The following is a 10,377-nucleotide window of genomic DNA, read 5'->3' as shown; positions in this document are numbered from 1 at the left end:
CCCGCCCTGAGGTAGAGCCCTTCCCCGTCCTGCACGGGCTCCCACCGCTTTCCTCAGCAGGAGCCATCAAGTACCCACCATCAGTTCCCTCTGCTGGGGCAGCCAGGTGATTATTTTCCATTTTCTTCTTGCTACGGTAAAATACCCACTTAGAAGTACCCAAGGAGCCCAGTAAGGGTAAAGCAAAACAAGTGGTTGTGGCATTAAAGTGCTGGGACGTTTGTTTTTGCCCTCTATACTGCAGTTGCATCCATGAGAAGTACAAAGAGACAGAGAAAGTTTCAGTTATGCTTCCACATCACCCACTTTATAGCTTAAACACGTGACACTGATATTCCCAAAGAACGCATTGCACAGCCACAGGAAGGTTTGGTAACTGCATTTTTACTTACTCAGGTTCAGACCAGACAATGCTAATACAAAAAGTACCGTGTTTTACTGCATTTGTGGCCCAGCTTTAGGAACAGCCCCTGTGTTGTACACGACATCAGGACAGCAACTGCACACATCCCTGGCAGAAGTCCACAGGAGTGAAGAAATACAGAGAGAAGACACGGTAAATTTGCCACTTTTTCATTTTTTCCATCTAAGCTGTCACATGGTGACACTGATTGTATCTTACGGCACAGAAGAGAAGCCGAAGTTCAGTAGCTTCACATCATACAGGTTGCCAGTTTTCCTTTGTCATCCTCAGACAAAGGGCTGCCACGTACCATAGACTGTGAAATACTGTACAAGTACTGTAAACCTTACAAGTGCCAACAGTTTTGCAGGAGATTGTCAATGCTGTGAGAAAAAAAGCAACGTCTGTTCATCTGTGGTTTAATAGACAAAGCTATGGCACAGATGCATTAGGATTAACTCACAGGAGTTTTGGTCTGAAGTACAGTGAGATCAGCAAGTCCTAGATGAACAATAAGACAGTTGAAGAAGTAGTTAAAAACCACAGAATTATCCAAAAATGATTATTTAGAATCTGTTGGTTGTACTTAAGTAGTTCAGCTACGCTGATGATTAGAAAAGGGGAGGCTGTTATACTTCGAGTAAGATTCTTTGCTGAATGCTGTTTTCAAGCCTGAGTCCCCTTTCAGGTTAACACTTTAAAACGTGGAAATAGTTAAAAATATTTCTCTTTTGTTAACTATATACATGGAAACAGTAACACCACAGTTTCAGAAAGGTTGGGCATAAGCCTTTGTGAGAAGCAACAGAGAAAAAAGTTCAGTATAGCTTTAGAGTGCAGAGTAGACTCGACTCTAAGAAATCTTTGAAAATCTTTACAGTTGTGTATGCATTTATGAACAAAGGGCCTGATCCTGCAGCCCTTATTCCTCAGAGGGTAACAAAAGCAAACAGCTAGCAAAATGGGCCTTTTCTTTCAAAAAGGTCTGTAAACAGGACAGAAAGTACAAATTTGCGTGCAGAGCTGCATAAGAATTACAGAAAGCTAATTTACAAATCTGCATGTGCTTAAGCTATAAATACAAAGTGAAGAAGTTGTCAATGGCAGTGTGTCTCCAGACTGCAAATTATGTCTAATGGTTTACTATACATGTACAGCAAACTCATCTTTTCTTGATAAATAAAGAAACCGTTGATCAGCACAGTGAGGAAAAGGATCTAACTCAAGGTGAATGGCCAAGCAAGCACAGAATTATTCTATGCAAAATTTATTTTGTTTGCTTTAATAGTAGCTTCAATTTCTTCTAGGATCGGCACTGGTCCTGCATAGTTATTAGTTTCAATAGCTTCTAATTTCTTCTGATACTCAGTTGGCAAGCCATTCTGTTTTGCACCCATGCAGATAACCTACAGAGAAAAAGGAAAGGAAAAAAAGACTTCAGTAGTAATGTTAGTTATGACAGATCCCTCCAAACATTTACTGAAACAGAAAGAATCACTTAAGGCAACGTGAGAAAACCAGGGATTACCAAGGCTACCTAAGATTTTGAAATGCTACCAACATACTCAAGAGTCCACAATTAAGTTGCTCATTCAGTTATTGGGATCAAATCCAAAGCACAACATTGAATCCCTAGATAGGTTACAGGAGTAACAGAAATGGATACTTAGCTTAGTGAAAACAGATTCCTTAGTTTGTTACTGCAGCTTTCCTTCTACATAAAAAAAAAAAAATAGGGAAGGGAAGGGAAGGGAAGGGAAGGGAAGGGAAGGGAAGGGAAGGGAAGGGAAGGGAAGGGAAGGGAAGGGAAGGGAAGGGAAGGGAAGGGAAGGGAAGGGAAGGGAAGGGAAGGGAAGGGAAGGGAAGGGAAGGGAAGGGAAGGGAAGGGAAGGGAAGGGAAGGGAAGGGAAGGGAAGGGAAGGGAAGGGAAGGGAAGGGAAGGGAAGGGAAGGGAAGGGAAGGGAAGGGAAGGGAAGGGAAGGGAAGGGAAGGGAAGGGAAGGGAAGGGAAGGGAAGGGAAGGGAAGGGAAGGGAAGGGAAGGGAAGGGAAGGGAAGGGAAGGGAAGGGAAGGGAAGGGAAGGGAAGGGAAGGGAAGGGAAGGGAAGGGAAGGGAAGGGAAGGGAAGGGAAGGGAAGGGAAGGGAAGGGAAGGGAAGAAAGCCTGAACTTTTAGTTCAAGAGAAACTCGGTGACTATGAGAGGAAAAGAGAGGATGTAGGAGCCAAGGCTTGAAAGACACACTAGCAAGCTGTCAAATAGGAGTGAAAGAGATAAGTACACAGACTTTAGAAGCTGACAGTATTGCAAATATTCATTCATGCATTCAACAGCCAGAATACCCAAGGATGAAGTGCCTAGAAGCAATTAACTTTACCACAAGAAGTACACAACAATAGATGGATGCAAATGCAGTCACCGTTATAAGTTTCCAGCCTTCTTACCTGGTTACCTTGAACAAATAAACTAGGGTGAGGTGGGAGGAGAGGTGGGGGGAGAACACCCTACCTTGACAGCATCAGGAAGCAATATTTAACTGGATAAAGTTGCCAAAATTGGAAGTCTACTCTTACAGTATACTAGGGAGAGCTCAGGTGCAACAGAGCAACAGACTCAATGGATCGATTCCTTGAAAAGCCCTGATGATCTGTTTTGACAGGAAGCAGGAAAGGAAGGGGGAGGTTTGTGAAACAGCAAAGTCTGCTTTCTAAGCAAGCTTTCTCTTAAGAAATCCTGCAGCAGCAGAGCAGGTCTTTGCTGTGCTCCCAGAAGATGATTTGTGGGAGTGAGTTCCTTAGTTCAGATAGGAAAATGAGATATAACAGACTTGAGCCCTGTTTCTTTGCTTTTTTAAAAAACAAAAAACAAAAACAAAACAAACAAAAAAAACACAATGCTACAGTGATGTCTATTTGCAGCTGCTAATAACTGCAGAATTCCAGACATGCAGTCATGCCACCTGAGGCTAGGTCCTCATCAGATCTCACAAGCTAAGCAGGTCAAGCCCGCTGCGTGACTGGATCATGTGTCTCTACAGTCAGCGAGTTCCAGAACAGTGTTGAAACACTTCTGCCTCACCAGCCACCAAGTGAAAACCCTGCAGTGCCCTACAGTGGTGGTGGAAATCCTGCGATCCACTCAGGATGCAACTGGTAAAATGAGGCACGTGAACTCATGTATTAGAAGATAGCTAGACTACAAGCCAGGTACTGTGTTCTCCCCACAAAAGTCTCCGTCTGTCCTAGAACTGTACTCCACTGAAGTGGAATACATTAATTTTTTAGTTCCAAACAGAAAACTGGAAACAACTGGCATCCTTTGGAAATTCTTGTGTCAGTCATCACTAATTCATGAGTTAAATAGAGGTTTTGTGCAAAGCAGAACAAAAGCAGATAATAAAACTGATATAGTGTATCTTTATGAGCTGGCTGTGTTCCGTAAGCATCATTACACTAGTACACTGCACAAGGATTAAGTTGTACCTTAGCATTAGAATTACTCATGCCTTTCATCCACTGTAAATAGAGTACTTATTAAACAGGACACAAATACTGCATTATATATTTCTGTTCACTCTCTCCTGATGCAACACCCACCTTCTTATACTGGGGAGAAGGGGGACCACAAACATAGTCCTTCATCTGGTAGCTTCGACAGGTCAGAACCTTTCCTTCTTCGGTGTGGACATTAACTTCTATTGGGACATAAATGCCATCTTCAACTCCCTCTTGCCTAAAAATGACATATATTCCTTTCATGCCCCATAATCAATGTGTGAGTAACATCTTTCAAACTGTGCAATTAAACCTATGCATTTAGCACAACAATTCAGCACACTGATCTGCACTGTTATCTAGCTTAAAGAAATAAAGCAAGACATATTACAGTACTTTTTGTGCAAATTACTTTCATACCCAAAAATTAGTTTCTACAGAAGAAATAGCATTCACTTTTGTCATTTCAACACTTTAGGAAAGATGACTAGCAGCCATCTCGTAAGACTAGAGAGTACTGCTTGTGAATTTGTTACTGTGCAAGTCTGGTAATCTAAAAGAGAAACAAGATTATCAGATTACAAATAATTAAACATTTGCCAAGTTTTATCTTGCCACTGTGTTACATTTGAATAAGAAGAGACTGGCACAACTCTTGCAATGAACATTCCAAAGTGAATAATCCAAGACAACCTTTAATTTGTGCAAGACCTGCACAGTAACAAAGAGCTAATTCAGGGCAAATATATATATACAGTTTTTCTAACTAGTAAAATCATGCTGCCTTAGGAAATTAAAAGCAAGTACAAAACCAGAGCTACCTTTTGATTTTAACCATCAGCATTTAGCTACCAATGGATGTCTGAAGAAACAGTAAGAGCTAAAGAAGTAATACTGAGTTCAAGAAGAGTTAGGACAGTGCTTTCAGGTTTAATTTTTTGGTAGTCCTGCATGGAGCCAGAAGCTAGACTTGGTGATCCTTGCGGGTTTGTTCCAACTTGGGATATTCTATGATTCTACTATCATTACAAAAGGCAAGAATACAATCCTATTTCCATCAATTTCCAGTTCACTTTCTTGGCACCAGAGGCAGCTAGGAAAATGTTAGTGTCTTTTTGGTGAAGTTATAGCACTTAAGTCTCTAGCATCTTAGCTAGCATTAAAGGATATCCCCACTGTAAAAAAAAAGTCAGGGATCTGCAATTCCATGGCATGTAAGCAACATTTTTTGAAGTTAAAATATGAAATACTGCCCCTAAAGGAGAGAACATTGTGCTGCTATCAAAGCAGGTACTGCCAGACAGGATCTTTACCTGGTGAAGTTTACACTTCAGGAAAGAATGATAATTTAGTAGATTTCAGTACGGGTCAGCAGGGGCTTGGTTCCTCATCCCCTACTGATAGGGAAGTAAGTAGATAAGAAGGCAGGGACATGTGAAGTTCCCACCAGCCAGGAGCATGCTGCCCAGATGCCTTCTCTGGGACTAGCACTCCCAAGCAGGACATGAGAGTGCTGATTGTGCCCCTTCTCATTATCTGGTCAACAGTTTGTTAGATTCCAGCTTCACCGTATGCAAGGAAAAGCAAGTTGGAGTTTCAAATTTCATAGCTTTTGCTTGAAAACAAAGCTATTTTAATCTCAAATATTTTAAAAGTAGCTACACATACTACGGAGTGATATGCACATATGAAAATCCAAAGCATCTTCTTGATCGCAGCAAAAGCTTCCACACTGCTTTTCACTGAAAGTTACCTATTACTTTTGACTTGCTTTCTAAAATAATAGAAGACAGCAAAGTTAAGTCACCTACTCATCCAGTGAACTTATATTGCTAGCGTTCAATTTCCACACTATTCCCCACACTTCGTCTCCAGGGCTCTGAACAATGGTAGCTGTACCTCCATGCCAGATAGAACTTGTCCTGCCTTGATGATGGCCAAAAGTGAGCTTAAAATCCTGCAAATGAAACCAATGCAGACAATCAGTTTCTACTTCACTTAAGATAGGGGCTGTGATCTGTTCTTGATGCGAAAGGGGCAGCTAAAGCACAGCCTACAAGAAGCCAATTGGAACTGCAGGAGGAAGAACTGATTTCCTGAAGGCAGGACCTCAATGGGTCGTAAGTCAGCCTTTTTCATCTCTCTGGGAAAAGGGACAAAGGGGAGAAAGGCCTGCCAGAAAATACTGCTGGCAGAAGTCTCATCTGCAGACACCTAACTATTAACTAACCATTTCCAGCGCTGGGAGAAAAGGGGTACTAACAAAGCTTCCAAGACAGGGAACTTCGGGCCTTTTCCTCGCTCTCTAATAGAAGTGCCCAGACATGAGATACCTTTTATGTATTTTCTCATTTTTTATGCCATTTCATCAGTCAATTGGAACATTCCTAGGTATCTTTAGGTCGAGACGCATGCCTCCTTGACTGAACTCTACTCATAGGATGGCTTGGGTTGGAAGGGACCTTAAATGTTGGCTGGTTCCAACCCCATGCAATTACTGCAAGTCAAAACATTGTTTCAGAAACCAAGTACTTCTTTTTTCCTTACAAATGATAACAAATGCTGCCATAGAGGCAAAATAGAACAACTTGTTCTTGCGTTCTCCCCGGGTCATTTCACACCTGACCTCACAGGGGTCAGAGTTTCATTCCAACTTGTTAGGCAATGTGTAGCCCTTCCCCAGCAGCACAAAAGGGGAGGAGCTATAAGAAAAACTGCTTGATCAACAAAAACAAAAACAAAAACAAAACAAAGTAGCAAAGGCAAAAATGATTTAAAAACAATACAAAACAGCAACACAACCAAAAAAAGCCTACAGAGCCGCACAGCTTTGGTTACATACATATACCCGGGCTCTGATCGGCACTGATCTGCCGTAAGGACCCTGGACAAGGCCCTGCAGGCAGGGAAGCACACAGCTCGACCCGACGCTGCTCGCAGGGCATCCCCAAGGAAGCGCTCCCGAAGAGCCCTCTCCGCTCACAATCTGCTCCCCCACCGCTGCCCGCCCCGCACGCACCTGCAGGCGGCCCCGGGAGTAGAGCGCCGCCGAGGGGTTGCGCAGCAGCAGCCGCTCCCGCAGCAGATTGCTGCCGTACGCGAAGTACAGCACGCGATCCTCGCCCGCCTCCATCGCCCAGCACTCGGCCCGGCCCCACCGCGCCGTCCCTGTAGCGTCCGCCCCGCGCCGGCTGCCTGGGCGGGGCCTCCTCGCAGCGCCGTCCGCCATTGGCTGTCCGCCCACTCGCCGCCGTACGTGACGGCGGGAGGTAGTGACGTGCTGATGGTCCGGAAGGCCGACGGTATCATGGGCTGCGTCAACACGGGGTGGCCGGCAGGGAGGAGGGTGTGCTTCTCTGCTCTGTCCTCGCGTGGGGCTCCATCTGGAGTACAGCGTCCAGGTCTGGGGCCCCCGGCACGAGAAGGATGCAGAGCTGTTGGAGCGCGTCCAGAGGGGGGCAGCAAAGATGATCAGAGGGCTGGAGCATCTCTTTTGTGAAGAAAGGCTGAGGGAGCCGGGCTTGTTCAGCGTGGGGAAGACAGGGCTGTGGGGGTACTCCATTGCAGCCTTCCAGTACTTGAAGGGAGCTTATAAGCAAGCGAGAGTGACTTTTTACACAGGCAGGCAGTGGTGGGACAAGCTAAATTTCCTAAAACAGGAAATTTGGGTTAGGTGTTAGGGGGAAATTGTTTGCTCAGAGAGCAGTGAGGCCCTGGCACAGCTGCCCAGAGAAGCTGTGGTGCCCCATCCCTGGAGGCACTCAAGGCCAGGTTGGATGGGGCCCTGGGCAGCCTGATCCAGTGGGTGGCAGCCCTGCTCATAGCAGGGGGCTGGAACTGGGTGGGCTTTAAGGTCCCTCCCAACCCAAACCATTCTGTGATTCTTTGAAAATGTAATTGGTAGAGCCCACCTGTGCACTTACGCCCACAGGTAATGACATAACCATGTCTGCAAAATATAATTTAAAGAGGGAGTGTTAGCTCTGAAGCTCAATGACACTGCAGTAGGTCTTCCAGACTGGCCCAGACACACAAAGGACTGTGTTAATTAGGAATTAGCCCCTGAATTTCTTGTATCTTCTCTTCGTGGCACCAGGATTTGGCACAGCTCAGAATACGACTGGGCAGGAGAAAATGGTGCTTGGTTTGAAGAAACAGCCATTGTTTCCCCCTGCTGTAAATGCAAACCCTGCACACAGCAAGCAGTCAGGAGCGTGTCTCATATTTGGGAGGCTCCCAAGGATTGGGCGCAGAGGAAGGCTCTGGATGCCTGCTGGTGTTGTACATTGTCCACGGAGGAGATCAGCGGGGTTATCTGTACCACAAAAGTAGGATTTTATTCCCATCAGGTTTTTATCCCTAAGCAAAATTTACTCTTGAGTCCCCTCGTATCCTACTTAGGGTTTTAGGGACCTGAAAAAAGTGTTAGGCAGTGGGATAAGTGAAACCTGCTGAAATATGTGGCAGTCATTCAATGTGCCTCCCTGCCTCGTGGCTGTCACAGCATGAGCTTTAATTAATACCGAAAAAGAAAGAACTTGGAGGAATAATAAGGGCATCCGATGCAAATGAACCACTTGTGCAGTCCTCCCCACAGCTTTCCTCTCCACCTCCCCCAGGAGCCGTGGCAGGATGTGCTCTGCAATTAGTGAAATATCGGCAAAATGGTCCCTGTTTGCTGCAAGGCAGTTATTACGGCTGTGAGAGCTTCTTGATATGATGTGCAAGGTCTGGGGGGCTGCCGAGATTTTATGCTCATGCAAATGAATGCAAATGATTTTACAATATATCGTGGTGTTGCTGTGCTTGGTCCTTCCTTATGAAATAGAGACCATGAAATCCTGTGTGAGCGCAGCCTCCTGTCCTGCCCAATAGAGCAGCCTGGGGCTCCTGACGGCTCTGACCAGGGGGAGTATCTGTTATTCATTGTGCAGTTCTGTTTTCACATTTCTGCAAATAGCACATGTGACCATTTAGGGGAGATGAACTGTTAGAGTGCCTGTGTCTGTGCATGCATCCACCTGCCTTGTCTTGGCTGTGGTCAATGCCAAAGCGAGCTTGGGGCCCACGCTGAGGCAGCCCAGAGCTCTCCCTGGCTGCTACACATTCAGTGTGGTCCTGAGGTGTCTGTGGGTCTGCACCATTCAGAGTGGGGGAGCGAGCACAGGGAGAGCCGTGAGGTTTATTCCTGTATTGGAAAGAGGAGGGTGTGTATCTCCTGGAACCTGGGTTTGCACATGCAGACCATGATGAGCTTCTCGAGTTGCTTCTGACTCTTGTAGAGGCAAAGCATATGGGATCTATTAAAAAAAAAAGAGAGAGAGAGAAAGAAGATAATGTGCTTGAAATCTGGAGATGTGAAAAGGGGGAGATTGCTTTTGCAAACAGATCCCAGTGTGTGCAGTCATGGCGTGCAGCTAGCTTTAGTCATTTTGGCTCATGCACACGTCTGCTCCACTCAGTTCTGCAGGTACCTGCAGGTGTGTGACTTCAGCAACTAGTTTGAAGATCTTGCCAAACATTACATCAGCTTTCGCATGACCTAGTTTTGTACTTCTTCTTTTGTGCTGTCCTCTCTGTAAGCACTTCTGTGCTGTTAACCTCCAGCCTAGGGCAGAAGACATTGCATGGCTCCAGCCCCTCTGTGGGGTCATGTCTTGTAGCCACATGCTTTCCACAAAGCAGCATCATGGTGCTTCTTAAGCTATGAAGGCAGCTATGTGCTGGGGGTGCTGGGATGGAGGAAGGCATCCCTTTAAGCAGGACGGGAGAAAAAGCCTGCTGGAGGGAAGGGTGCTAACGCTGCTTTGCTTTCTTCATCAGATACATCAGAGATGCATCACGAATTGTCACATTTGTGATACCTTAAGTATAAAAGGCAGAGAAGACATCCACAGGCTGTACCTGCAGATCTTCATTAAAATTGATGGCAGTGTTCACATAAAGTCACCCAACAGCTGAATTTCCCCTCCTGAGTGCAGTTATGGTACCCAGGACTGTGAGCCTGGCACACAGGAAAGCCAGCCATTGAGCTTTGTTGTGGTAATCACTGCATGATTGCCTCACCCACGCTCTCATCATTTCTATGCTGAACAGCAGCCATGGAGAGCTGGATTTTGTTTCATACAGTCCCAGATGCTCCAGTCTGTTTTACTGTGGAAGCGCAGCTCATGCTATCCCACCGTGTGGTTATGCCACTGTACACACATCCTTCAGTGCCCATCCCAGCAACTTCTGGGCAATTCCTGCCACACCTGCAGGGAGCTGCCAATCTCTCTGTCTCCATCTTTGTGTGAGTTGTAGAAAATGAGCAGTTGGGCAAAAAGAATAGGTCTCAAGCAGGTGAAGGCAGATCTAAGGGGACAACCTCTCAGCCTCTGATTTGTAATGAGCCATAAAATAATCACTCGGCAGCAAGATGTGAATCCAAAGCCAGGATGTCTGAGATTCAGTGCTTTGTGTGGGCTTGTTCCTCAGACAGAG

At 45.6% G+C, this 10,377-nt stretch overlaps 1 protein-coding gene across 1 annotated transcript; it reads right to left on the bottom strand.

The window, feature by feature from the left end:
• Positions 1 to 368: 368 nt before the first annotated feature.
• On the bottom strand, positions 369 to 7,932 carry GGCT (gamma-glutamylcyclotransferase). The gene is made up of 4 exons (XM_418776.7): positions 6,914 to 7,932; positions 5,706 to 5,851; positions 3,997 to 4,132; positions 369 to 1,809 (listed from the first exon to the last, which is right to left on the bottom strand). Exons 1-4 carry the CDS (start codon positions 7,454 to 7,456, stop codon positions 1,660 to 1,662), a joined length of 975 nt encoding a protein of 324 aa, XP_418776.4. The 5' UTR covers positions 7,457 to 7,932; the 3' UTR covers positions 369 to 1,659.
• Positions 7,933 to 10,377: the final 2,445 nt, after the last annotated feature.

Source organism: Gallus gallus, chromosome 2, assembly GCF_016699485.2.
Source record: "Gallus gallus isolate bGalGal1 chromosome 2, bGalGal1.mat.broiler.GRCg7b, whole genome shotgun sequence".
NCBI classification, from domain to species: Eukaryota; Metazoa; Chordata; class Aves; order Galliformes; family Phasianidae; genus Gallus; species Gallus gallus.
The sequence above is the reverse complement of the archived record's forward strand: the minus strand, read 5'-3'. Positions and strand labels throughout refer to the sequence as shown.

Coding starts and splice junctions, on each gene's coding strand:
- GGCT (XM_418776.7), bottom strand. CDS start 7,456: ATGGAGTACCCCCACAGCCCTGTCTTCCCCACGCTGAACAAGCCCGGC. Junction 5,852..6,913: donor ACTCCCGGGGCCGCCTGCAG/GTGCGTGCGGGG, acceptor TTTCATTTGCAG/GATTTTAAGCTCACTTTTGG. Junction 1,810..3,996: donor CTTCTCCCCAGTATAAGAAG/GTGGGTGTTGCA, acceptor TTTTCTCTGTAG/GTTATCTGCATGGGTGCAAA.